At 39.2% G+C, this 27997-nt stretch overlaps 1 protein-coding gene across 2 annotated transcripts; it reads left to right on the top strand.

The window, feature by feature from the left end:
- Positions 1-83: 83 nt before the first annotated feature.
- Positions 84-27808, top strand: ZNF475 (zinc finger protein 475). 2 transcript variants are annotated; one of them, XM_026115395.2, is made up of 5 exons: positions 84-1038; positions 12345-12469; positions 13385-13989; positions 23976-24156; positions 27584-27808. In XM_026115395.2, exons 2-5 carry the CDS (start codon positions 12457-12459, stop codon positions 27733-27735), a joined length of 951 nt encoding a protein of 316 aa, XP_025971180.2. In that variant the 5' UTR covers positions 84-1038; positions 12345-12456; the 3' UTR covers positions 27736-27808. The 2 variants fall into 2 exon arrangements, 1 of the variants encoding a protein (XP_025971180.2); XR_010385667.1 differs by lacking the exons at positions 23976-24156; positions 27584-27808 and having other exon boundaries at positions 12345-12479; positions 13385-13513.
- Positions 27809-27997: the final 189 nt, after the last annotated feature.

Below are 27997 nucleotides of genomic sequence, written 5' to 3'. Positions count from 1 at the left end.
GACTCAAAGCAGATTGTGCTTCTTATGCATTTGCAGGTTTTCGGTAACTGAGGACTGATTTTTTTGTGTGTGTAGAAAGGGATAAAATGAAAGAAGCACTATGGATTTGTACTCCTCACTGCCTGGAAAACACTTAATGTGCAAATATTAGAGCCTGGGGTAGTTTCTTGTAGCAGTTATTTATTATTTGTTATTATTTTTGTAGCATTATTTTCCATGGAAAATATCAAGGTTGTAAAAGTTAAATTTGGGGAAATTTCAAACATTGAAATAGTTTGGCCCAAAATGTAAACATTTGGATCAGAACAGTGCTTATGTAGGAGGTGGCATTAGGGTTCGTCGTGCCCTTAGCCGTCACTGTTGGCTGGGCTTTCCAGCAAGACTCCCGTCCCTTTGCCTCTGGTCGGGAGGAGAAGTCCCTCCCTAGTCACGGATGCAGTCCCGCCGCTGGGGACTCTTCCAGCTCAACGGTTCTCGTCTCCAGGTGTGAAGTTGACCAAATCGACCGTTCATTTTTACGTTTGCTGTTTGTGTGGCAGAAAAGGTACATTTTCTCCAAAGCTGGGACATGAAGGCAAGCCATTGGTTTTAAGGACACGTAGGGCCCCCGCTGGCAGGGGGAGAGCCCCGAGGCCCAGTGTCTTGGCCAGGGGGAGCCCAGCAGCCCCCCTCGGGCTGGGAGGCAGCCAAGCGCCCTGCCCACCGCTCCTTCCTCTTCCCGCTGCCCCCAGGGACAGGGCTCGTGGGAGCCTCCCTGATGCCCCTTCTTATTGGCCGAGCCTGACCACAGCTCCTCCCCCCTTTCTGTTACCCAACAATGCAGCTGGCCAATCAGTGCCCGAGGAGCCTGCAAAATTTGCATTTGTTGACAGGTTGCTGGGCAACGCTGGGGCTCTAAAGGCCATGGTCCATTGCCATGGCACCGGAAAACGCTCGCTCTCCCCAGGCTGGCAGGGACCCACCGCTCCGGTGCCTCCGCTCAGCCACCACTGCCGTGCCCAGGGCTTAGCCTGCGGGGATTAAGCGCTGGTTAAAAAGGTAAGACCAAAAAAGCTCCTACCCCTAGGATGGGGGGGAAATCTGTTCCATGTATGTTTGCCTAACTTTGCTCTTTGACTTTTTTATAAAGGGCAAGCCAACTCAAAACACAACATCGGAAAAGCCAAGATCTGGAGAAAAGTAGGGTTTTCATCTGTACTTTGAAGCACTATTTAGGAAATAATGATGTGCTTGCGCTTTCTCCATCTCTGAGCATTGAATCCAAATTATTCTATGAAACTCTAGGGTGGAAAGATAGAAAAAATTGATGGGTTAAAGAGGCATTGTGATTTTTCTTCAGGCCAGAATCAAAGAAACTACTGCCCAGTGAATGGGCACGGGCAATGGGCAGCACGTGAGTTCAAATTCTAGTTTTAGTGGTGTGCTCTTGGGTAAATCTCATAATCTATCTGAACCTTGATTTCCTTTTGAAACTCAACTGATAATACTGATAACACTCCTGAACCAAGATAATGCAAAGATTAAATAATTAACTCCTCTTAATCCTATATTCTTCCCACTACATCAGTACCTGACACCTGAGTAGCAAAAGACAGGATTCCTGCAGATCTCATGGGCCCAATTATAAATGAGCAGAAAGGACAATGAGTGAAGATTTGAGTTACTTTCTCCCTCAGATCAGCTAGCACGTAAGAGTGCTTATGGAAAGGTCGATGTATTTATTTTCTGGAATTCCTCTCTGCAGAGATCTGCATGGCAAAAATGGAGCGTGAGTAATGTTATATACCAGGTTAGATGTTCTAATTTCCTAATTCCACATACCTTTTCTTGACAGACTTCATTTATGTGAGTGTTTTAAGAGGCAGAAAAATACAATTGGAATCATAATGGGCAACCATTTTGGATACTGAAAGCTAGAAATCATACTCTCTGGAGAAGATAATCCTACCTGGCACATAATTCTGATTACCCCATGTCACAGAAAGGACCTCATTCAGTTCTACCTGAGAAATATATGATGCTCAAGTGCAATAAGAAGGTTTACTATAAAAAGCAGAAACTTCTTGCTTGGAAAGCACAAGTGAAACAGAAAACTTTAATATCCAAGTGGTTTAGCTTGAAGCCGATGTATACAGCAGCATTGCATCTCAAGATACTCAGTGAAATGATTGTGCAAATTATAGTTTAATGTAATTGACTTCATTATTATTTTTTATTTAAATTCATTTTTCCATTTACTTGATTTCCAAGGACACTGATATACAATACCAAGCATTAGTTTCTAACCAGATGAAATTACAGTTTCACAGTAAAGAGCCCAGACACACATTTTTAACGTGTTTCTCCATTTAACCCACAACTTCTGTAGGTCTTTCAGGCTTCTGCTCCATATATTTTTCCATGGTTTTATGGAATTTGATAAGATCCTGGTATCTAAAGAATTATAAAACAGGAAACAAGACAGTGTAAACAGGTACATGAATAACAGTTGCAAATGTAAATTGGGAAAAGACCGCTGTTAAATGTAACAAATTATTGAATCACCACAGCGCAATGGTACTAGTTAAGATTTGATGAAGTTTATCAGCCGTGGCCTCTCACACTGGCTAAAAAATACTGGCCATCTAATCTGGAGGAGAAAAACAATAATGTAAAAGAATGTTGATTTTAAGATTCATTGCCAACAAGACCCTTTATAAATAAAGGTTCTCTTCAGCCTTGTGCTGTATTTCCCTCAGACTGCACACTGGATCTGATAAATATTCTGATATTCTTCTAGGAGCACTGCTTTTGTAATAGAGATTAAGCAGGTGGCCATTTTCCTTTGTTGTCACTTTAATATGAATGTTCTGCAAGGTATTAGGATGTGCCGTATTGTTCATGCAAGATATGAAAATGAGTATTTAATGATTTCTTGTTAGGAATAACCAACATTTCACAAAAGAAATAGGATGTCCTTATTTTTGTTGTTTTAGCCATTTTCCAGTTTGGACAATTTCTTGTACTTGTCTGGATTCTCACTGTCACTTCTCTATTCATCTTTGCTTTCTGCTCATTATTGTTTCATTTTCCTATTATTTTTAATAACTGCTTTATCTTACTGAGCTTAGGAATTGCCATGGTAGGTAAGGTTATCTAGCTGAATATCCTGTTCATACCAAAGGTACAAAAAATCTTATTTATGTAATCATCTGTCAGCAAGTGCAGTTTCTTTCTATTACAAAATGATTAGAGTTGATTCACACTGTAAGAGAACATTTATCCCTTCTGATTATTTTTATCCTATGTAATGTAACTGTGATAATTCAGATATTGAGAAAAGTGTAATTTTTTACTGAATCACTCTAACCCATTAGTGTCAGCCTCTCAGCAGGTGTAAATTGTTATTGTTCTGTTGATTTTCACTATCTTGTGATAGTTTATATGAGCTGAGGTGCCTGTCCTGTATATCTTGAATCAAACAGATTGCTATCTGATTATACATTTATTTATCCGTCTGCTTTTTTTCTGTAAATGATCACTCTCCTTTCCTGAAATTATTGTCCCAATTGCCCACTGTGCAAGCACATTTACCCTCAAATCACAGACATTCCCAGTCTGATTCTGCACACACCAGTCCCAGAAATGGAAGAGTTGAACAGAGACACTTGAGCTAGGGAGCTTGAGCTTACTCTCACGCTCCTGCGCTGCAGACAGTGTAAACATGTCCTATCCATTTATCACTTTATAGATATCTGGTATGCTCTCTACAACTCATATAGTGATAAATATCGCAGATCTACTGGAGTGATTGACATTAAGAATGTGTTGCTTGATATCCTAAGTGTCACCCAACTTGGGAATCTCTCTGAGCTGATATATTCCTCTCCTCTCATTTTTGCACAAGACTAGATAGGCATTTTCAGGAAGGGGAACATTATTTTTTTATAAAATGAGACAAGTACATCAAATAATTGCATCTGAGTAAAAACAAGGTAATCTTCGTTCTGAAAAGTTACGATGTATTGCTAAGTAAAATGTACCTTCTGTAAAGAACTGTTTGTAAATAGGTGCAAGGATAAATACATGGCATCTTTCAGAGAGACACTGCGTGTTTCCTAGAAACTTGGGAATTCAGGAGGCAGCTGAGCTCAGATAAACAGCTTTCTTTACTCCATCATACACACAGAAACAGAAAAAGAAAAACTGGCATTTATCTTTACTTATGCAAAGCAAGAACATTGTTTCTAGAACATAAACGAAAATTGAAGAGAACAGCATTACTGGAGCTCGTCTAGAATGTTGAAATTAATGAAAAATTACACTTTCTTTAACATGAAAATGTTTAATGTTTTATCTATATCTTAACTAGTGATAGTTATAATTCCCTCAGATAGAGTTAAATTTTCTTTCAAATCAAAGGAATTCTTTCTTACACTTGGGCAAAGGAGGTCAAAGTAAGGGAGAGCACTGCTGATTCACTAACACCAGTCTCCAGCTTTCTCTGGCAATACCATCATGAACTCAAGTGTACTGTCTAATTATATGTGCGGTTGCCTCAAAAGCCAGATATACAGTGACTTCTACTGGCTTTAGTGAATTTTGGTTTGGCCTGTAAAGTTTTAGATAGGAAGTGACTCAGATCCAAAGACAGACATAGGCAGTTAAAGTAGGTCAGAGGAAGATTACAAGAACCTTTAACTAGGTTGGTTGTCCCATTATAAACACCTTAAGAAGTTCATCATAAAAAATATCTCAGAGCTATAAATTTTGCCTCACATGCTTTCTAATGAGCCTTTGCACACACACATATTTATGTTTTCTCTCTTACTCTCTTGTAATTGATGCAGGTACATTTTTGAAGAAAGTTTTAGTTTTGACAAATAAACACCTACTAGTGGGAAAAACACTTATTAGAAAATTCCCAGTCTGTTTAGCCTGTTTGTGTTCATCTGGAAACAGTGAGTTTTTAACCTGGTATATTTTATTTTCAAGTATGCTTGATTTGTCCTCAGCTGGTTGCATCCATGTTTATTGCAAGTGTAACCACCAACCTCTAGGCTGCAGGTGGAGATGTACTGGGGGGATGTTACTGCTATATGTGCAACTGATTCTCTGGTGGAACAAGCTTCGTATTTGGATGTTTCTGAGTGTGCATTACTCATAAGATATCTAAGCCAGACTGCTGTGATGTTACAGTTTAGAGGCTTACAGGGCCTTGCAGCTGCCAGATGTGGGTGTACATGCCAATATTTATGTGTTTAGAGCTTGCAAATTGTTTCTTGAGATAGGAGGTGCTTAAAAACATGGGTTTTGCTCACCTCTGACAAGATAAAGCAAACTGACATAGAAACCTGTGGATTTCCTACATCTCAGTGGTCTTTATTAAGGTTTAATCAAATAATAGTTTATTCTTTTCACATCACTAAAGGAGAAAATTAGTCTCTAACACTAATCAGAGGCGACTTCTCCAGCCAGAAGCTCTGGAGAAGGTGCAGTGCTAAGCTGAAAAAATGTGAGGATTTTAATATGTGGTTAATTTGCTAAAAATATTGTTGGAAACATAACAATGTTTTTTTCCTTTTATCTTTCAGTGAAAAACAGATCCATCAGTAAGATACTGCAAATTGTCTAATATTTTTGTCCAATTTATGATTATTTTATCTTAACAGATTTCTAAAAAGATTTATGATTGAGCAATTCGAAACAACATTTAGCACAAGAAAAAATACTGCTTGAGATATTTATTTAGTTTCATTTGATTTCCCTTGAACAATAATGAGAAGCCTCATAGAAAACATTTTTATCTGGAAACAGAGCCTGAAGCAAAGCTCTTTGGCACTCAAAACAAGATGCAAGTTTGGTCCCTTCTGACACCTCTTGCATATGTAAACATAACAAAAATCCTTTTATAAAGTTAGGAATCAGCCTTTGAAAACCCTGTGGCCAGACTGATTTAGTATTGGGGCGCTCAACTGTATGTCAGAAAATTTATATTCATTTCCTTCTCCTCTTGACTAGGTGCATTATGTTGAGCGGATCACTTCATCTCTCTTTTCTGTTTTTCTCTCTCTACCTAATACATTTTTCATCCTCTTAGATTGAGTTGTTCTCCTTTGTATTTTTATGTAGTCCAGCCCAGATTGAGAAACTAGGATCTCTAGCCACTATTGTAGTGCAATTAATTGTGGCTCATTGTTTCTCATTTCAAATTCTTTGATACATTTTTAATCTCTGCAACAATAAAATTAGCTGTTACAAGTGAAATAACTTTTCTTTCAGAATACTTGTAAGCTTGGTTCAGTTTAAATGAATCACCTTTATGAACTGATCCCCATAGCAGTAACTGTGGTGTTACAGATGCAAAACTGATGACTTCAAGCACTGGATGAGGAAGAGGCAGAATGAGTAGACAAGCTCAAATGTAGTGTTGAAGGGAAACAAAGGGAAGGCTGTCTTACAGTGCAGTGGGTATTTGCATAAATAGGGGCTTGCATATCCAGGAACTCTTGAATCCAATATACTGATTTAACCAGTATCTCTTTTGTAAGCTAATATTAGTTTATTCATTTATAACACGACAGACAGGTCTGTAGCTGGACTTCTCACTAGGTTGTTGAATTTGAGTGCCACCATTTTGGAGCCACACGTTCCGCCTTCATTTAATGTGTCTTTGTTGCCTGTCGTACATTCGCCTAGCAGAGCAACCCGCTCAGACATTCCCATACCTCTGTTATAAGACTGCGGATTTTGTAAGCACTCTGCAAGTATAGATGATCTCTCCAAAGAGCCTCCTGGAGGTAAGCCACTGCCATCTCAAGCAAATACATTTTATAAACCCCTTTCATAGCTTTACCAAGCACTGTTTTAAAAATAGTAAGGGAAGCAGGTGTTCCCACTATTTATATTACTTACTTGTGGTCCTTTCTTCTAAGCCCAGACAGGAAAATTGGCTTTTGCCTTTACAGGGAGTCAAGGATGTGCAAGGGCTATTTCTTTGAGAGGTATAAGCTTGAAAGCTCTATGACCTGTGTTTTTAGCTCTGTGTTTGTTTGTTGCAAGGATTTATCCTGTCCCTTTCTGTGGAGGCAAGGGGGAACAGAGACAGTAACCCAGCCATATATTTAAAATGGAGTTTGCAGTCTGACACAGCTGCAAATGGACTCGCTGTTATGTCAGTCAGCATTCATAAGCTGTATAGGAACAGATTCCCCAGATTTTCACAACTAATTCTGTATTTTGCCCACTGAATAAGCACATTTGTGTTCTGGCAGCAGGAGGCTTCATGTGATGTGTTCTTCCACAAGGTAAACTCTGTTTTTTTCAGTCGGGAAATCTCCATGTGGAATTCTAGCTAAGTCAAAAGCAGTAGTGTTGAGGATTTGTTGGAAACAGCCAATTTAATCCCCCAGCTAGTGCAAGTATGTTTTGTTCAATTCAGTCAAGGAATCCAGGCTTGTAAAATGACCTGATAATGGGTTTTGAGGAATTGTTTACATGAGAGAATCAAGAGAGATGAGAAACAGAAAGGGTCACTCTTCAGGAAGGGCTGCACGCAGGAAATAGGAAGCGTATGTGTCAACTTTGTTTCCAAGTTCCAGCACTGACATGAAAGAAGACACACGGCCATTTGAGGGAAGACACTTGAACCTATAGGTTGAATCACACGTGGCAGCTAAGAGAAGACTGTTACTAAAGGCTGGGTAATAATGCCGTTGTTGCAATTTTTGGATGGGATAAACTTAAAAACAAAGTGTGCAAGAGTTCATGCTCCCCCTTCAGTCAAGAAGATAGGGGAATTATTGAACTATTAGCAGTCTTCTGATTCTGTTCTCTTTTGGGTAAAGTGAAACATCAGCCTGATGCTGAACAAGCCATTGTATTTCAGTTGCTTTAAATTAAACTGAGTCCATTATTTGTAAATGCCCTGTCATTGCAAATCGTGAGGTATTTTTTAAGTATTGCACTCAGTGGAACTGCAGAGGAGAGGAATATTTCCCAACATCTATATACAATGACCAACTCTATCTTCTCACTTTATTAAATAACCTGTAACATTTTTAAAAGAAAAAAGTAACAAAGTTTTACATTTTTAAAAGAAATGTTACATCCCAATCCTGACTTATTTCTGTGTCTATCACTAAACTTGAGAAAAGAAGGTTTGAATAGCTCATATGCATTTCCATTTCACACTGAATTTATAGGAACTTTCCAAATAATAACAGTCAACTTGGCAGGAGTAAATGTAGACCAAATGGTGTAATCCCCACAAGGAAGCATAATTCTGTTATGAAGTATTTACAACAGCAAGCTTGGAAATCCAACAATAGGTTATATTGTTAATAGGTTGTTTATAGCATCTTTTATTGACTGATTCATTCTTAACAGTAACAGATTTAGTCACCTAACATTCTTCATGTGGCAGTCAGTTTCTTGTCCACTGTTGCTTTAAAAATCATCTCAGGTAATAGAAAGTATCTTTCTGACGTAAATGAGTAAATCAGACATGTAGTTAGGAGTGCAGCCCTGCAAAGTTCAGAAGTTCCCTGAAACGTAGTTGAACTTTTTGATGCTCCCTTCCTGTGACCCTCCAATAACCCTTATCTCCTCTCTCCTCGTGACCCTTTAATGTTTCCCTGGCTCTCCATTCCCTTCATCCTCCTAAAGAGCTTGGCTACTTCCCAACTTGGATTCATCCGATAGGCCACCCTCCTTGGAAATTCTCCCAGTCTTTGAAAGGGCCTTGCAGTAGACAGCCTCTCTGCTAGTTTGCAAATGAATTTAAATTTTACATACTGTTGAACCACACATGTAACTGCATCAACATATGCCACCTAGCTGGGACTGGCAAAGTTATGCAGTAGCAATTTGTGGTGCAAAGTGATCAGCCTTTTGTAAAGTCAAGGTCAGAGAGTTCAGACCTTCTAAAACAAGGAAAAGGCTTTTGCAGTTGTTGTATGAATAGCTTTTCTGATATTTTCTACACAGCATAGAATAAAAGGGAAAAGGGTTTTGCATTAAGGGGACTTCACTGGTGGGGGCAAAAAATGTTTCTTTAAAATGGGACAGCAGCACTCCGGAGCCAGCTAGCTGCCTGTGTATTATTAATTGCTACTGTCCAAACTGCTTGTAACCTTTGTTTCTTCGATTGTTTTAGTATGGTTTCCACTGGATGTTTCACAATTATACACTGTGCAGGTATTGGACAAAAAAGCTTTTTGATATTTGAGATAAAAATTTCAATGCTAAAGTTTTGTGTACCTTTTAACAAACAGTATATGAATATCCAATACTTTCAGAAATGAGAGAATGTTACAACCTTGTCTTTTGCAATATTATTCAATAGACTATGGTTATGTAATAGAATTTTAGAGAAGGTGTTAAGTGCTAAGAAGTATATCCCTCAAGAATTGTATTTTTACTAGCTAGCTGCAGAATACTCTTTCACAGAGATTTGTTCCAGTGCAAATCACAGATTGGCTCTGATGGTCTTCATATCTTCCAATTTGCATACAAACAAATCTGAGCTTCAGAGGAGATTTTGTAAAATGACCAAGTGTCACAAATGTCCCTGGAATATGCAACCACGTGAATGTTTAAGCCAGAAGTGTGAGTGCAGCAAACTAAACAGCTTTGTAGGACAGGCAGCAGGATGACTATCGTGTGAACCTGGTGATAACCCATTTTTTCACTGTGATCAGCTAGCATCTCTAATGAGAGAACAGAAACAGCTAAACGCTTCCCAGTGGCGTAGGCAAAGTTTGTGTCATCGCAAGGTTAATGACAAAATTGTGTCTTCACCCTTGGATGTAGTAAAATTCAACACGTGGTTGTAGTTAAGTGGCTTCAGACAGGAGGGATAAGAGTGACACAGTTGTTGAGTGGGAGCAAAGAGTCTCCCATGGTGACATGATGAAAGAGCAGTGAGGAGGTTCAGGGCAGATCCAGGTTGATCAGTGGCAGTGGAGAAAGTGACCTGAGATGGATCAGTGGGGTTTCTGGGTAGGTAAGTTTGGGAGTTAAGAAACCACCAAAAGTTTGGAGGGGTTGAGTTAAAGTTTGGAATTTTTGGTAAGAGCAGGGGACTCTTACATCAGAGAAAGACCTGCCGCTCCAGAGCAGTGGCTGTCACACCTTGACCCTGTCTTTGGTGGCAAAATAAGCAGCAATCGGCTGTTCTATATAGATAAAGTAGACAGTGGTGACCTTGCTGTCTTTGCAGCCACCTGCCTATGCAACTGCCCACTCACTTATGTCTAAAGCTAGCCTGCTAGTTATTTTGTCTACTTATAAGACAATAACCCCTACCCTAACATGTTTACAGTCTAAACTTCATTTTGTGATGCTTGGAGGACCAGCACAAAGCCTAGTCTCTGTGATAAAGGAGCATTTAAGGGTTTCAATACAAACTTGTTCATATGTAAGGACAGACTGCAAATTGCAAAACTGAAATGCTTGAAGAAAATAGTCTGCTGCAACATCTGGATCAAAATATGTCCTATGAGTCCTGTCTGAAGTGCATCTGTTTTGATTTGCTTTTTCGTTACAGTTTTTCTAAGGCATGGCAAAGGCACCTTCACCAGGGTGCCAAGCATGGAGGTGTAAGTCCTTAGAAAACCTGTAAGTAAAATTCTCCAAGCTCAAATTAACAAAGAGGGAAAGCTATGACTCAGACAATAGCTTGCAAAAAAGAAAAGGCTCAATTTTATCGGTATTTATTGTGAATTCTTTTCACACAGCTGTCTGTCTTTAATAAAACTTGTCTGCAAAATATGCATATATGTTAATATGCTAAGTCTGTAGGAAACAGAAAGCCTGGTGATCAGGCACTCACTAACAACTGAATTCTTGAAGACAATTAGGCATTAAAAGGTCATTGTCATATGCTGGTCCCAAACCAGATGGATGCACTAGAAGAGAGAAATGTCTTGTAGTTTTGGCAGAGGCATAAGAATCAGAGATGAAGGATTTATTTTTGACATGTCTAACCATGTTCAACAAGACTTTGGAGAAGTCACTTTCATTTGTTAAGCCGAGTATTTATTTCACATTTGTGTGGTACAGTACAACTCACTCATATTTGTAAAAAGCTTTGAGGTCCTCTAGTTTTAAACACCATGAAGGTACAAGGGTTTTTAATGTAGCATAAATAGGATTTATATGATTTGTTTTCAGTCTATTTGTTTTAATAGGTTTAATGTTTGCTGCATAGAACTAATACAAGGAAACACTTGTTCAAATCTTCCTCTTCAGCTTTGGGCAAGTCAGTTTTTTTCTGCTTACCAATTTCTCTTCTGTAGTTAGTCTTTGGTGCTTTGCACATGTAAAGCAAATTAAGACTACACAGATGCAAAACAAGATTGTCACTGAAAGCTGGTTGGAGATTCACAATCTGTTTTTGAAATTGGTAAGGGCAGAGAATAGTTCTCTTTTGGCCTATAGATGTCTGTGAATTTACAGACACTGCACCAGCAATTATAATTTAAGTGATTAATAAAATACCTGTTTGTTAGTTTTAAGCTGGACACTAAGAATGTTGAGAGACAAAGCTTTTGAAGCTTCCCTCAACTCTGAAAAATAACTGTAAAAACAGTATCTCATAGTTGTAAATTTTCGGTCCTGTTTTTGCCCTGCCTGTGTTTCCTTGGCACATCACATTTTGCTACATTTACAAGCAGAACTTGTAAGTTACAGGTGGGACTTGTAAGTCAAGCTGTTTGTCTCTTCCTTTCTTATTCATCATTTCCATCAATAAAGCACATCTTCAATAGTTATTGCTCAAGAATTTGGCCTCTGTTTGGAACACAGCTCTCAATTCATTTACTGGTAGGTGACTCAGGAAAGATTTTAGCCCACACTCCCAGAGCTAACTAGGCTGTGGTGTACTAACACAAGTAAAAGCTAACATTTACTTCTGTTTCTAAAAGTCTATTTTTGTAGTTGCCAAACAGAAGAAAAAAATCATTTTCAAAAACCTCACATTACAAAATTAAATTCAAGACTAGAGATAAATTCTGAACTCAAAAGCAGAACATTCAGGCCTTTCAATTTCATTGGTATCCAAATATTATGTAGGATTCAACTAAACAAAATATGAGGCAAGTCTTTATCTTGGAGCTCTTGTAACTCCTTTAAGTATCCATGGAAATCCTAACAGAAATGGTAGTGATTTACCTTACATTGAGGATTATAGCAAATTTCTCTTGCTCTAGCTTAATGTTATCATATTATGATCCAAGCGTCACTGCTAATTTGATTCTGTAATTTCACTATGAATTTAAAGTCCAACTCAATATAGTTACTCAAAATTTCAGTTGTATCTAGTCATTTACTTTACATGTATGATGTTTGTTTCTTTTATACAGAATCAACTTCGTATGCCAGTAGCTTGTCTGGATTTTCAAGTTTGTTATATCAGTGGTCATGAAGTTGTCTTCCGGTAAACACTGAATCAGAAATGCTTGGAAGAAGGAGGTCATGGAGATAAAAAGTAATTCTCAGTAAGATATTTGTTTAAATATCACATATGCAAAGCTGATCAAATTAAAAATCTTAGGTCATCTTGAACAGTCAAGATGTACTGTATTTTCTTGAGATGAGGCATATATTGTTTCTAGTGCAATAGACTCCAAAGGTGATTAAAGGACATTTCAGTGTAAAACTGGTTTTATGAAAGGTCAAATTCTTAAATATTTTTCATTTATCTTTTGTACTGCAAGGTGTTGATTCTCTTCTCACTTCCCATTTTACATCAGCAATATTCAGGTACTACATAGCTGCTTCAGCCTTAGACACTTGTAAACAGGAAGTCCTGTATTTTTAATTTCAAACACAGATCCACATCTCATTTTTAAATCAAATTTAACTTCAAAATAGTGCTATCCCTGCCATAAAATTGTGAAAACCTTGTTTGTACAAACCAGTCATATAAACCATTAGACATAGAAGTCTTAAGTTCAACTTCATGAGGGGATATGTCTATACATCTATCATTGAAACTAATAAAATCCGCAGATTTATAGCAGAGTGGAATTTGGTCTGCCTATTTCACTTTTGGAGATGAGGAGACCTTCGAATTGTTATGGAGTTATGTACATCCTAGAGAATCTGAAAGATCACATAAGCCATATTTTAATGGGTTTTTTTGGGATTAAAGTGGCTTTCAGGCTACTGGCAGGCTTCTGTCAAAGGTGAATTTGTTTTGCAGTGAAAAATCAAGGATTAAAATGACAGCCTGCAATTGGCATGGTGCTGAGCCATCATTTAAGATGACCTTAAATTTGATTCTTGAAATGTTTTATCCTTCATGGGAACAATGTAAAGAAAAAGAATCCGAACAAAACCAATAAAACTCTGCTAAGTGTCGGAGAGGGCCCTGCTAATATCTCTACCATCTTGCCTTCAGAACAGGTTTCAACATCCAGCGTGTCAGATCTTGCCATAATTTTGCCAGAAATAGTGCATCTAGAAGCTGATCCCAAGCAAAGACGACCAGGCACTGCAATAATATCAAAACACTCAGATTCTTCAAACATGTCTCAGACTCCACTGAATCGACCAATCATCCCACCAAGAAGACCTGGCTTTAGAGTGTGTTATATCTGTGGCAGAGAATTTGGGTCCCAGTCTATTTCCATACATGAGCCCCAATGTCTAGAGAAGTGGCGTATTGAAAATGATCAACTACCAAAGCATCTCCGAAGAGCAGAGCCCAGGAGACCTGAGGCCCTTGCTCGTGGCTCCTGTAGGCTTATGGCTGAAAAAGAGGCAGCATGTCAGAGTGCTCAAGCCCAGCTCTTGCCTTGTGAAAAGTGTGGCCGGACTTTCCTCCCTGATCGTCTCACTGTGCACCAAAGGAGCTGCAAAGGAAACAGCAGTGGTATGGGGCTGTCAAGTTCTAAACCTTATAAATCTGGTAAAGGCCTAAGCTTTGGGTCTGGCTCAGCAAGTTCTGAGCTGTTTGGTCAAGGTCAACAGAAGAGTGGGGCTGCACCAGCCATATCAGACAAGGTAAACTGCTAAGTATGTGCTGTATTGAAAAGGTCTGGATGCATTTTGATGCTAGGCACTCCAGGGGAGACTGGGTTCTCATCACAATTCAAAATTTAAAACCACTTTCTTTCAGAAAAATCTTTTGGCTCTATGGAAATATTTCTCTGCTGGATAATAAGTAGAGGAAAGGGGAATACTGTGTGCATAAAGGTAACTGTAGGATTCTTAAATCATATTTATTTCTGTTTCTTTTGATTTTCCTGTTGAAAGGGGATAGCTGGGTTCTCATATTCTTTGCTGCTGTGGAGCCATATGCCCAAAAGGGACCATTATGTGATACAGTTCGTTAACAGATTCTGTTGAGCTGCTTAGGCAAGCTTTGAATGTTACATATTTCAGTACATATAAGGCATTTTTATTTAGATAACATGAGATACGATGTTTCCTTGTCCTGTAAGGACTCCAGTGATTTTCATTTTTTTACCATTATTCTTAACCTTGGCATGGAACGTTAGTTTACTGAGGACTGCGTGTTCAAAGGCAGTTAACTCAGAATGTAACAACAACAAAATAAATAAGACTGCACATTTCTTTCCACTGAATTTGATTCAAGATCCAAGAATAAAGAAGCTGATTCACATTGCCCAAAAGCTACACAAAGTTTTGGAAAATGGCATATTTTTTCTGCACTTGTTTCCGCACGAGCTCTCTTTTGGCCAGGAGTTTGGTAAAGAGATAGATGTCTAAATTTAGGCCTGACGTCTAAAATAAATAGCCTGATTTTTTTCACTATGTCTTGTACTCCTGATTGCCTACGTTACTTCTGAAAATGGGATTTAGCTGTCTCAGTCACCAAAGCAATGCAATGCTATACAGAGCATTTCTGAAAAGGTTTTAAAAGTCAAAACCTTGAACATGCCATTTCTCAGTTTTCCAGCTGCTGAATAGAATGAAGATAATAGCATTGCCCCACCTAGCATGAGAATAAAGACAATGTGAGGTATGTTTATATTATGCTATTTGAGGCCACTGACTGATAGATAATAGCAAGAGGTCTACTACTCAGCTAAAAGTCTTTCGTAATAAATCGACAGATTTCATAGAACACGCAAATAGTGCAAAGTACTGTGCACATGTATCTATGGCTATAGGAAACTAGACATTTCCATTGTGTCACGTTACGTTGTGCCATTTGCCAAAGACCTTGCATTGTTCTAAAGGTGATTGTACAGTGAAAGGCATTGATAACACATGAGTGAACCAGAGTCATTTGTCCTCTGCACAGAATTTTCTATGTTTAAAAAAAAAAAGTTTGCTTTTTTTATGTCATGAAAAATGTCCAGAGTTATAGTGACATACAAAAACAAGTTTAGAGTGTGGTTTGGCATTGAGAATGACCTTGTGAAAATGTTGCCCTCTTGCGCAACCTATCTGCTCCCTGCATGGATTCAGTCACATCTGCTGACTTGTTGAACAACAACATTATTACCAGATTTTCCTTCTGTGAGCTCTGCAGAGCCAGAACGAAATGTATTAGAATTTCTTCCTCCTTGTGTCTGAACAACAGGTTTCATCATTTGCTTCCATTCAGTTACAGTTTTTCAATTCCAGCAGAACTAATGAGGCTGTACAGCCGGCAGGGTATAATTGATTCTGAAGGAGCTTGTTACTGGTGGTGACTTTCAAGAAGGGAAGATGGATTTTACCTCTCTGCAGTTCTTTATTTTAGTATTTTTAGACCGACCTTTTTGTGCAGAGGTACAGTTTAAAAGCAGAGATAGGAATGGAAAGAGTGAAAGAAATATCCTGTGCTCCTATGGACTGTTCAGGACTGGAAGACTACTTCTAAGAAGTAGGCAAAGGAAACCTCTTTTCCATAGGTTTAAATTCTCTATGTGAAGGTCTCCACCTCCAGTAAAAAGTTCTGAAAGGTCCACACATACAGGATGTTGAAAAGCACTAAGCTGACAGAGGGCCACAGATATGATATGTAGAGAGACAAGGTCTGGGTCCACTGTACAGTTTTCACCATCTTTTTCCAGCACATGGTTTTAATTTTACTCACTCTACCAGCTACTCGATTGCTTATTAATTATACGAACAGAGTAATGAAATAGCAGTCTGCTTTGGTCCTGGCAGGAATAGCATCAAGCTCAAGGCATCAGTTAGACCTGATTGATGAGAAGGATATAGATAAAACTGCTTCCAGCCCTCTTTTCGGTGGACTGATGTTGCTTCAGATAGTGTCCTGGTGGGACATGAAGGAGAGGATCAGAGGGAATTTTTTAGGATTCTTGGAGGAGAAAATATTTGGGGGGAGTCCATGTTTCACTTAACAGACCTACTCTGAATGTGAATCAGTAAATTGTTTAGATACCCATTTAAATAACATCTTTTAAAGTCCTGACTCAGTAAAATGTCAGAGGGAAGGAATAATGAAAAGAATAGTATATATATTTTAACAGAACTGTAATACTACTGTCAAATATAAAGAAAGATGCCCTACATTCAAAAGCTGGATTTTCCTCATTTTAAAAATGGAGCTCACTCATTCTGTCATACTCCATGTGAAGGGTGTTCTACCTTTCCAACTACAAGAGCTTATGCTGAGGTAGCTCTGTCCTCAGCAGCTCTCTTTCCATTAGCAAGTGAAGGATGAACTAGACCAATATCATTACTGACATGCTTATTCAGTTTGGTCATAAATACCCTTAATGCTGGAGACTGAACAACCTCCTTAAGCCATCTCTTCCACTAACTATCCTAGCTCTTAGAATACATGAACACATCAGAGTTAATCATGTCTGACTATGTAAAGCAAACAACAGTCTATACTTAATAGACTCTGAAGGATCGCATCAGCTCAGAAATCTCGATTCTTGCATACTATTTAGATTCTGCTGTGATACCTTAGGCAATGACAGTGATGTCTGGTACTATTGAAACTCAGACTTGTACTAGAGCAGAATGCGTTCATTATTCTTTCATAGACCAAAATGTTTCCTACTGCCTATGTAGATGAGTATTAATGACTTTCTATGGATATATGTTTTAGAATTTTTTGGACAACAGATGGTGATAACTTTAATCCTAAAATCCTATCAGATGTATCACTAGCATCTGGTGCTGCCATCTGCTGCTTTCTTCCTACTGTTTTAACTACCTACAAAATAAAAATATGTTAGTGATCTCCCTTTTCTGTATTATAATATAGAAGTCTTGAAAACCTGTTTAACAACAAAATGGTGATGCCATATCTTGTTTTAGCATAAAGCCACTGCGTAAAATGAAAAGACCTTAAGATGCCTTGTAATTCTAAGGAAGGCGGGAGGTCAATTACAAACTTTCCATTTCATGTCTCAGCTGCAGCAGTTTTGAACATCTTGTTAGAAGATTAGTGACAAATATATTTGCAAATACAGAAAAGTGAATGAATGGTTGGAGTGACACTCCCTGCATATTATTATTGTGAATGATAGAGGTTCCTGCCTTTCTGCATTTACATAAATGCCATGTTCACTAGACCTTTTTTTTTTTTTTTAAGATAGCACATCAGGAGTAAAGTGGGATATTCTAGTGATTCCATTGGAGTAAAATCTACAGTTACCTGCATCATCAGGCAGAATTACCTTGTTGTTATTGCACTTCGTATATAGGCATACAAACAGTCCTAACATTAGTCTGTTGTTGTGGCCAGTCAGCAGCTGAAAGCACTGCGGAAGGCTGTGAAATGCTTCGTTGGATGCTTGTGAGAGCCACTCTGGATTATCTCTGTCCCTTATGCAAAATGCCCCTTACTTGTCTGACAGAGTGGAATGAGTGGAAAAGGTTGCTTTCATAAAACATGATGCTGTCATTAAGTATTTATACTATTTTTTTTGTGATCCACTGTTCCTTGGGCAGTTCAAGCCTATGATGAGAGCTATGATGAGAGCTCTGGTGTGTATCAGGAAGTCTCTCCTCCTCCCATTAAGTTACATGGATAATTAAAGGAATAGGAATTTTGGGGGTCTTTCAGTCCTAGATGATAAATCTTTATAGAGCGGAGCTTGGGAGCCAGTCTTATTGGGTGTGCTTAAGAGGAAATTAAAAGCTTTGTTCATTATGGGAGGATTTGACCTCATGTAAGTCATAACAGCAGCCTGGGGCTGACCTCAGGTAATGTCGGGTCTATTGAAAATATATAGTTGTATAGCCCTCTGAGTTAAATAACTTCATTCACGGTAACACAGACATACTTAACAGTCTTTGAGAAAAAAGAAAATACTAAGGCACCAGAGGAAAACCTAACTGCACTGTCAGGTATTTGTAGGTATTTTTATAATAACACGTTTCCTGAGGAACCCTACTACCCTTTTCGAAAGTGAAAAACAAAGCAGTAAGCAGACAGCCACTGGCTTGTGAGTAGTCTGGGCTGGAAAATTCTGGTGATTCCAAAAATAGTTTAGTTTCAAACGGGAGGCCTCCAGATGTGACATTCTGGGTAAGAACACTCTGAAAAGAAAAAGAAATGAAGGATGAATACCATCAGTTGTAAAAAATCCAAACAAAACTTATCATACCTAAGACTCCACAGGTAAGTGGGGAATAAGCTGTTACTACAAATTGTAAAGATATTCTCCCTCGGTTTTTATTTTCTGATTTTTACAGTGTGTATATTTGCAGAGAAGGATTTGTGTGTGAAATTTAATATATAGTGATAGTTCAAACTCACTGCATTTCTGATAAAAATCATTCCATCCTTATGATGATGATTTATTTTAATTAATTGTCATCTCTACTAACATTTCTTTCCTTTTCTTAATTGTGAAAGTTATTAAAAAAAGAAGGATTTCTACTTGAACAGATTTTTAAAACAATTTTTTCACCAGATAACATTTAGTTATGCTAAATTGATAAACTTGGAAAACAGGATTCTCTGTTCAGCTCCAGGCCTGGTTTCTCTCAATCACAACACAAAACCCATCCCTGTCAGGATCTGGAGAGATCAAAATCGTGCTCATTCAATCTTCAGGTTTTCAGGTGAGACTGCCAAAAGTACCATTTCAGAGAGCTCTGAGTTGTGGAAATCTGTCCAGATCACACGGGAAGGAGATGACCAGCCTTTGTCTTACAGACCACTGACAGCTGTTGAACACTGAACAGTATGTCGCAGTTACTTTAGAAGAAGTGTGACAGATTTAAACGAGGGAGTCAGAGAAAAAAGCTATTTCCATTCGCTAGGGAAATATATTTGAGGTAGAAAACACTGGACTTTAATGATATTTCTTTTTTTTCTGTTACATTAATTGAAAGTATTTAATTTTTTAAGTGATTTTTCACCCATCTTCTATCAGCACTTAAACTCTGGTTAAAGCTGTAATTTTGCGTGTATTATACTGCTCCATACATTGGAAGTGATTGTGATGGTGCATGCTAAACAAACTTATTGTTTGTTAAATGAATTCCTTCATACCATACTGGTAGCATAAAAAGAGTCCCTGCATACTGAATGCAAATCAAGTTGCTATTTTCCAGTTTGCATCCAGTAAATCGTCTATTCTGCTGAATGGCTGGGACGAAGCTAATGAAAACTAGAAAGGAAAATGTGTTTTCAGTATTCTCACACAGCATTTTTTAGAAAACCTCTTCTAAAATGCCACAAGCGTACCCATAACAAGCATGCCCACTGAATGAGTCTCCTGACTTGAAGAGCTTGCACTATGTTATCCTCACCAAAAGTTTACTGGAGCCTAAAAAAAAGCACACACTGCCTTCAGAAGGTTCTGTATCAGGACCCAGAGTCTTGCCTCAAAATCAGACAAGGCATAAGTTAATAGCCGAAATAAGGAACTAGGTGAAAATTGACAATGAAAAGTTAGTGGGCTTCCAAAAACAACTGTTGCTATATTCAGCTATGAATAGAAAGAGAAGGTTATATATATATATTTAAAGTAATTTGTTATCAAACATGGCTAAGTAAATAGCATATGAAAGTTAAGAGCTTGAAAATGTCCTCAGAATGACTGGTTTTGTATAGGGTATACTTCAATTCTGTGTGAGAACTTTCCAGATCAAGTTCAAGTTGCTGGAAAGAGTGGACCTTTGTCCCGTGATGGGCCAGCTGAGAGCTTATGGGTCAGGATTAGTGGGCAGACCAACACAGGTGACGTTGTTGTGGGTGTCTGCTATAGCCCACCTGATCAAGAAGAGGTAGTAGATGAGGCCTTATTCAGACAACTGAAGGAAGCCTCACATTTGCATACCCCCATCCTTTAACCACCGTGATATCTGCTGGAAAGATAGCACAGCAAGGCACAAATAATCCAGGAGGTTTCTGAAGTGCATTCATGACAACCTCCTGTCACAAGTGTTCAAGGAGAGGAGGAAAGGCACTCTGCTGGACCTTATAAACAAGGAAAGCCTTAGCAAGGATGTGAAGGTGACAGGCAGCCTTGACTGCGGTGATGGTGGGGTTAGGTATTCTGCGAGGAGGGAGTGGGGCTAAAAGCAGGTTCACAACCCCAAACTTCAGGAGAGCAGACTTTGGCATCTTTAAGCATCTGCTTAGAAGAATCCCGTGGGATATGGTCCTGGAGAGGAAAGGGGTCCAAGAGAGTTAATTGATATTCAAGAATCATCTCCTCCAAGCTCAAGAATGGTCCATCCTGATGAGCAGGAAATCAAGCAAAGGTGGCAAGAGGCCTACTGGATGAACAAGGAGCTCCTGACTAAACTCTAACAAAAAAAGGAAACATACAAGAAGTGGAAGCAAAGGTGACACAGGAGGAATATGGAGACACTGTCCAAAAGTGCAGGTATGGGGTTACAAAAGCCGAAGTCCACGTAGAGTTGAATGTGGCAAGGGATGTTAAAGCCAGCAAGAAAGGCTTTTACAGGTACATAAGCAGCAAAAGCAAGGCTGGGAAAAATAAGGACCCCATACTGAATGGGGCAAGGGCCCTGGTTAGAAATGACACAGAAAAGACTGAGGTACTTGATGTCTTCTTCGCCGTGCTCTTTACTGGTAAGAGCAGCCTTCAGCAATCCCAGGCCATAGAGACTAGTGAGAAAGTCCTGTGCAAGGAAGACTTGCCCTTGGTGGAGGAGAATCAGGTTAGGGAACATTTCAACAAACGTACACAGGTACGTGGGACCCCATGTGGTGCACCCATGGGTGCTGAGGGAGCTGGCCAATGTCATCACTCTTGATGATCTTTGAAAGGCTATCCAGGGAGGTTCCTGAGGGCTGGAAGGAAGCAAACATCACTCCTGTCCTCAGAAAGGGCAAGAAGGAAGCTGTAGGGGAACTACAGGCTGGTCAGCCTCACCTTGATCCCTGCAAGGGTGATGGTGCAACTCATCCTGGAAACCTTTTCCCAACATACGAGTGACAAGAAAGTGATTGGGAGTAGTCAGCATGCATCTATGAAGGGGAAATCATGCCTGGCCAACCTACTTTCTTCCTATGGTGAAATGACCAAGTTGGTGGATGAGGGGAGAGCAGTGCATTCAGCACTGTTTCCCATAACAACCTCAAAGACAAACTGATGAATTATGGACTAGATAAATGGACAGTGAGGTGGATTGAGAACTGGCTGAACTGCCGAGCTCAGAGGGCCATGGTGTGTGGCACAAAGTCCAGCTGGAGGCCAGTCGTTAGGGGTGAATCCCAGGAGTCAATATTGGGACCAGTGCTGTTTAACATCTTCATTAATGACCTGGGCAGAGTGCACCCTCAGCAGGTTTGCAGATGATACAAAACGGGGAGGAGAGGCTGATAACACCAGTTGGTTGTGCTGCCAGTCAGAGAGACCTCAATAGGCTGGAGAAATCATCAGGAAGGAAACTCATGAAGTCCAAACATGAGAAAAGCCAGGTCCTGCATCTGGGGAAGAACTCCATGAAACAGTACAGGTTGGGAGCTGACTGACTGGAAAGCAACTTTGCAGAGAAGGATCTGGGGGTCCTGCTGGACAGCAAGTTGGATATGAGCCAGCAATGCCCCCGCATGACAAAGTTTATTGGCATCATGGACTGCATTAGGAAGAGCATTGCTGACAGGTTGAGAGAGGTGATCCTTCTCTTCTGCTAAGCACTGGTGAGGCTACATCTGGAGTGCTGGGTCCAACTCTGGGCTCCCCAGTACAAAGAAGACATGGACATATGGATCAAGTCCAGGAAAGGGTCACAAAGGTGATTAAGGGACAGGAGCATCTGACATATTTGGAGAGGCTGAGAGAGCAAAGACATGGCTCAAGGCGGATTTTATCTCAATATGCATAAATACCTGATGGGGTGGAGTAAAGAAGACGGAGCCAGACCCTTCTCAGTGGTGTCCAGTGACAGGATGAGAGGCAATGGGTACAAGTTGAAACACAGGAAATTCTATCTGAATATAAGAATAAAGCTTTTTTACTGTGAGTGTGGTCAAATACTGGAACAAGTTGCCTAGAAAGGCTGTGGAGTTTCCATCCTTGGAGATATTCAGATTCTGACTGGACATGGTCCTGGCCAGCCTGCAGAGAAGATTGACTCTGCTTGAGCAGGGGAGTTGAACAAGATGATCTCCAGAGGCCCCTTCCAGCTTCAACTGTTCTGTGATTCTGTGAACTTTTCCCAGCAAAAATACACTTTGTAGAGTATTTCTTCATGTAATAGAGTTTACATGTGTAATACAGGAAAGAAAGCTTATGCAGATTATTCACTAATGACATTTTCAGACTGTAGCATAAATGCAAGAAGAGCTGCCCAGAATTTCTTGAATATACTGATGGGCTGACAGAGTCATAAATACTGGAATAGGTTATGCCTTTGTCTTACACAGCAGAGGAAAAAATGAAATCTCCACCTCCCTTGCTTACGTGAGAAAAGTTTCCCATGTTTGGTCTGGCATGGCTCTCCCTCTACCTTTAATAAAAAGGCAGGAAATAATAGGTAGTCTTTTACTGGTATTCTGCAACCAAGAATGAAGGAAATTCTGACAGTTGCAAGAATCATCGATGTGCCTCAAAATTATATTTTTTGCAGTATGTTTCTGCTTTACCCTGCTCCTGGAGTGGGGCTGGTACTGACACCACGCCTAGTGCAGGATGTGCCTAAAGACACAGTCTAGTCCATAATCTGCAGTACCACAGTAATTGTATATTTTTCAAGCTTAGAATATATATTTCTGGGTTTGAGGATTGAGGTTTTTTTCTTTAGTTGAGCTATTTTTCTCTACAAACAAAAGCAGATCTGCAGTACAGAAACAATGAGTTGCTGAGAGTCCAGTTCTGCTCTCACTGAAGTCACTGGCAAGGTTCACGCTGAATCTTTGGGATAAACAAACAACAGTTCCTTTTTTTGCCCCCAATCCTGAAATGTCCTGGACTGGTTTTAATCTGTCAAGGTCAAGAATTCCACCAGTTAACCAATCTGTGGCAGAAGTAACACAGAGTTAGTTCCCACAATTGCAAATTTATCACAGTTGCTCTCACTGTTTGGCTGAACCGAGATGCTAAGGCCTGACATGATGCTTTAACTGTGCTCTGCGTGGAGATGAGGTCTTTCTGCTATTGGATTAGCACGTCAGCAGTTCAGCTGAGGAAGGTTTTATTGTTCCTTTCCATGTTCCATCCGATAAAAAAGGATTTAAATGTTTAAGATTGTCACTGTACCACAGTAACTTGATCAAGCAGAGGAGCTCTCTCTGAATGTGGTAAGTCGGCATTTTCATGAACTTGCAGGCCAACTGTGCAAAAATAACAGAGTTATATGGCTATTAATTAGGTGACACACATGAATTTTCAGCCCAATATCTGGAGAAGCAGCGTACGTGTTCCAAATGGCCAGTTAATGAGGCAATATCTCCTGTAAGCTTCAGGACTGAATCCAGATATACTGAAACTGATAGGAACATTAACGGTGATTTCACAGATTTGAATCAGTTTCTTTTTCAGCATGATGGTTTTCATTCGGAGTTGTCTGATTCAAAATTAATGTTGAAAATAACACTTATTCTTTGTTGCAATTGTTATTTGCAGACACCAGTGATAAGATGGCCACCCACAATTATTTGTTACATATGTGGCCATGAGTATGGAACAAAATCTATCAGTATCCATGAGCCACAATGCCTGAAAAAATGGCATCAGGAGAATGACATGCTACCCAAGCATTTGAGAAGGCCAGAACCCAAGAAGCCTGAAGTCAGTTATGTAGAAGGTAAGCTACAGACCAAATGAGGAAATGGGATGAAGAAAGAGGGAGAAAGAAAGAAAAAAAATTAAGGACTAGCTTAGTGGTTTGCAAATACCCCCATTCAGTCCAAAGAGAATGTAGTCATCATAGGACTGTAGCTTGTTTTAAGCTTTTTGTTAAGCATCCTCTTCTCTTTTTGTGCTGCATCAGTGAGAAACAAGAGTAGTCATTGCCTTGTGGGACATGCCTCTTAATGTGTCAGTACCTTCTGAATCAAAACACAAAAAGATTAGTAACCTGCTTCACAGCTACATCATTACTTTTTGACTACTTTCAACACTGTAGAAAAGCATATTTTAAAATGAGCAGAAGCATCCAAGAATAATGTGCAGACTTGACACATGCAGTCATTAAAACAAAATACCTTTCAGGCAACATAGCAATTGATATCTCAGCCAGGTTTTACACCTACAGCATTGGTTATTTAAAAAAAAAAAAAAAAAAAAAAAAAAAAAAAAGCCCAACATTAGCTCTTACCCAGTGGTAAACAGTGAGTAGCCTATAAAATGGGAGTTCGGTGGTAAAATAAGAGAAACAGTACTAAATGCATGAGAACTGCTAGAAAATAAGGTATTTTTAAAAGCTAACCTGTAATATATACTGTAGTTTCTGGGTTTTATTAAAATATATGCAGAGGTAAAATTGCAGTATCTTCTAAAATTAGTATCCAGTGGATGCTGTTAGTCCCTTTTTATTTACAAGCCTTAGAAACTTACATTGTGAGATATTATAAAGCTTACTTTATGAGACATTATAATAGAAACACAGCGGAAAAATGCTGTATGGTATAAAATAAGCATTGTATTTCTGTCAATTATGTCGTGTTTGTGTGTTTGGTCCTGTTCTATAAGATGCTGAGATCCCACTTCTTCAAATTAGTGAAAATTGATGATCCCTAGCACCTTACAGAGCTGGGCTCCCATATTTATCCAAAGGGTACATGCTCACTGTAGAATCAAGCTGAATTTTTATTTAGGCTTTGCTTGGAAGTTGATTCACTTCCATTGGATGCCTTCCCTGGCCCTGCCAGGTGGTCCAACCTAGTTCAGGCCAAGTTTGGACTTCTTGCACCCAGGTGGCTAATTCACCCACTTTTTATTTGTATTCTCTGTAATTTCCAACATCTTCCCTTAATGTCTGAAAAAACAGACAAGTTCTCCCACAATTCACTGAGAATCATACATTAGATCACTTTACAGCAGCACAAAGAAATACGTCCCCAGGAGATGCACCCAAAAGAGAGCAGGATCACTCACCAATCATCTGTTCAAAATAATAATAATAGCAGCTCGAATAATATCAATATTGATTAACAGATGTCAAGCAGCTGAGTTGAATCTGCAGTAAAAGATAGGTTCAAAAGGCATTTTCATTGCATTTGCTCTTGTGGTTTAGCTTTTTTAATATTTACATGTGTGGTAAAAAAGATGGCGAAAACGAGAATTCTGTCTGGAAGAGGAGGATGCAAAAGGACAATTCAGGTTATTTTGAAATACACTATTCTTACTATGAGGGAGTGGAAGCAGAAAGACATCTACTCTTTGAGAGAACAATCCAGCAAAAGGCTCCCAGATATGAATCAGAAAATTGTCTCATTTATGCAGTGAGTCACACCAGGCGCCACACGTCTCCTATGAGGTGGTGTGTGCCCACACTTCCCCAGGGGCACTGACCTGCTTCCAGCATGTGTCCCGAAATGTCTGCTGACGCAAGTCTGATCGGTTCTGTAGCTTGAGCTGAAACCGTCGTTCCCCCTGCAGCTGCCTCACGCTCCTGGCCTCAGTAAAATAATCTCAGTGTTCTTTTTCCATAAGACATCTTCCCGATCATCTGGTAAAAGCTGTAACTGACCCTGAGACCATATACACGTACCGCATGTCTCACGGTTTCTTAGTCTAAGGAGGAGGGGTTACCCTGTTGTTGAAGGGAACAGGCAGTGTTCAAAGTAAGTTCAGCAATATTAACTGCTTACATAAAACTTTTTATAACTTACATAAATCCTTTCTGAAAACTCAAGTGTCACGGCAAGACAGCCACTGCCCTGATTACACAGTGTTTTGTTTGTGGAATGCAACACATGCCTGTAAGGAGAAAGTCATCTCTCTTTTTCTCTTTTTTTATATTCAATAAACTTTCCAAAGTACAGAAAATACACATTCATTTCCTGCAAGCAAAGGGGTTATTTGTCTCAGCCAAGAAAAGAAACACTACTTGGTTGCTCTTCTAACAAAAAGAACATTAGGAACAGGCATATTAAGAGATCTAAGGCTTATTGTGGTTATGTGAAGCATTGGATATGAATCATATTAAAAGTGTATGGGCCTTTAATGAAGAGATCCATGGTGTGCCAATGACAGAAACCATGGAATATTTTTAAATGTACAAATCCTTTTCTTTTTAGAAATTGTCTGATGCTAACAGTTCAAAGGCAAAAACAATTTTTTTTTTAGCCATCTTCTGTATTGTTACACCTTTTGGAAAGAGCAAAGCAAATACAGCTTCAAATCAAGCCTTGTAGATATTTTCTTTATGCACTTCAAATGAAGACTCTAAGATCTAAATTCAGTTATTAAGCAACCTACCTGTCTTTGTTGGAAATGAATTTGAAACAACACTATGTGAAAGTCCATTTCAAGATGAAAGTAAATAAGATTTTTTATACTCAGATACAATCTTGAAAAGACATCTGATGTGAGTGTTTGAAGAATGCTTCTGAACTTTCAGAGCGGTCAGTCTTTCTACGACGGAAAGTAACTGAGAGTAAAACTGGGTTAGTGCATAGATGACGATAGACACATCAGTGCAATGATCTCAGTGGAAGCTGTGGCTTAAAAGAACTGTAGGTTTTGTCTGTAAGAGGTTTTAGGCTTACCCAACCTTTAGTCAAGTTATTGGCAAAACTTGTATAGACTTCAACCGGAAGAAAATTGGGCCCCTTGTCCAAGGCAGTACAAAGAGCACATTTTCAAGTACGGTATACTCCCTCTCATTGCCCTGGTTAGATAACACATGCTCATTAAACAAAACTTGAAGTAAAGCCAAAAAGTGAAATTTGCCGATAATAATATGTATGCAAAGATGTTAATAATTAGCTAAGAATGCATATCATAACACACAGCATGATGTTTTCTCTGTACTCTCATACAATACAGAATGAATCAGTTTGAAGTTAATTTAATTCAACCCCTGGGACAAAAAGCAGAGTCTTTTATATATATATTTTTTTTTACTCTTTTGCTTCTTTCTTTTTTCTTTTTCATTTGCAAAAGCAATATGGTTTGGTTAAAACTGAGAGGCTCAGTCAACAGGTATTTCCTGAAAATACTTTCCATAAAGAGTTGAATGTGGGTCTCCAGAATGAAAACTGATACTTTCTTTTTTAATTTTCCAGCCAAAGGTTTCTATGATCTTGATTCTTTAAACGAGGCTGCCTGGACCAGCGCCCAGAACCAGCTAGTTCCATGTGATATTTGCGGGCGTACTTTCCTTCCAGACAGACTGATTGTCCACCAGAAGTCATGTAAACCGAAACCTGCAAAGTAAAGTGGATGTAACACACATGCATACACATGCATTCACACTCACACACACACGTGTGTGTGTGTGTGTGTGTGCGCGCGCGCGTGAGTACACACACACACATGCACACATAACTTTGAACCACACTGTGCGAGAAATAAAATCCAGCTGGAGAGCGCATTGTCAGATCACATGATCTGAAGGTCTCCAGAGAAAGATCAGCAGTAGCTACTGCAGTGTGAGGTCAAATGCGGTGATTTTTAGCCCAGCAGTAGCAGAAATGCCT

This window comes from Dromaius novaehollandiae, chromosome W (genome assembly GCF_036370855.1).
Source record: "Dromaius novaehollandiae isolate bDroNov1 chromosome W, bDroNov1.hap1, whole genome shotgun sequence".
NCBI lineage: Eukaryota > Metazoa > Chordata > Aves > Casuariiformes > Dromaiidae > Dromaius > Dromaius novaehollandiae.
This window is presented reverse-complemented; position numbering and strand designations above follow the sequence as displayed.

Coding starts and splice junctions, on each gene's coding strand:
- ZNF475 (XM_026115395.2), top strand. Junction 13,990..23,975: donor CACCAGCCATATCAGACAAG/GTAAACTGCTAA, acceptor TGTTATTTGCAG/ACACCAGTGATAAGATGGCC. Junction 24,157..27,583: donor TGAAGTCAGTTATGTAGAAG/GTAAGCTACAGA, acceptor TTAATTTTCCAG/CCAAAGGTTTCTATGATCTT.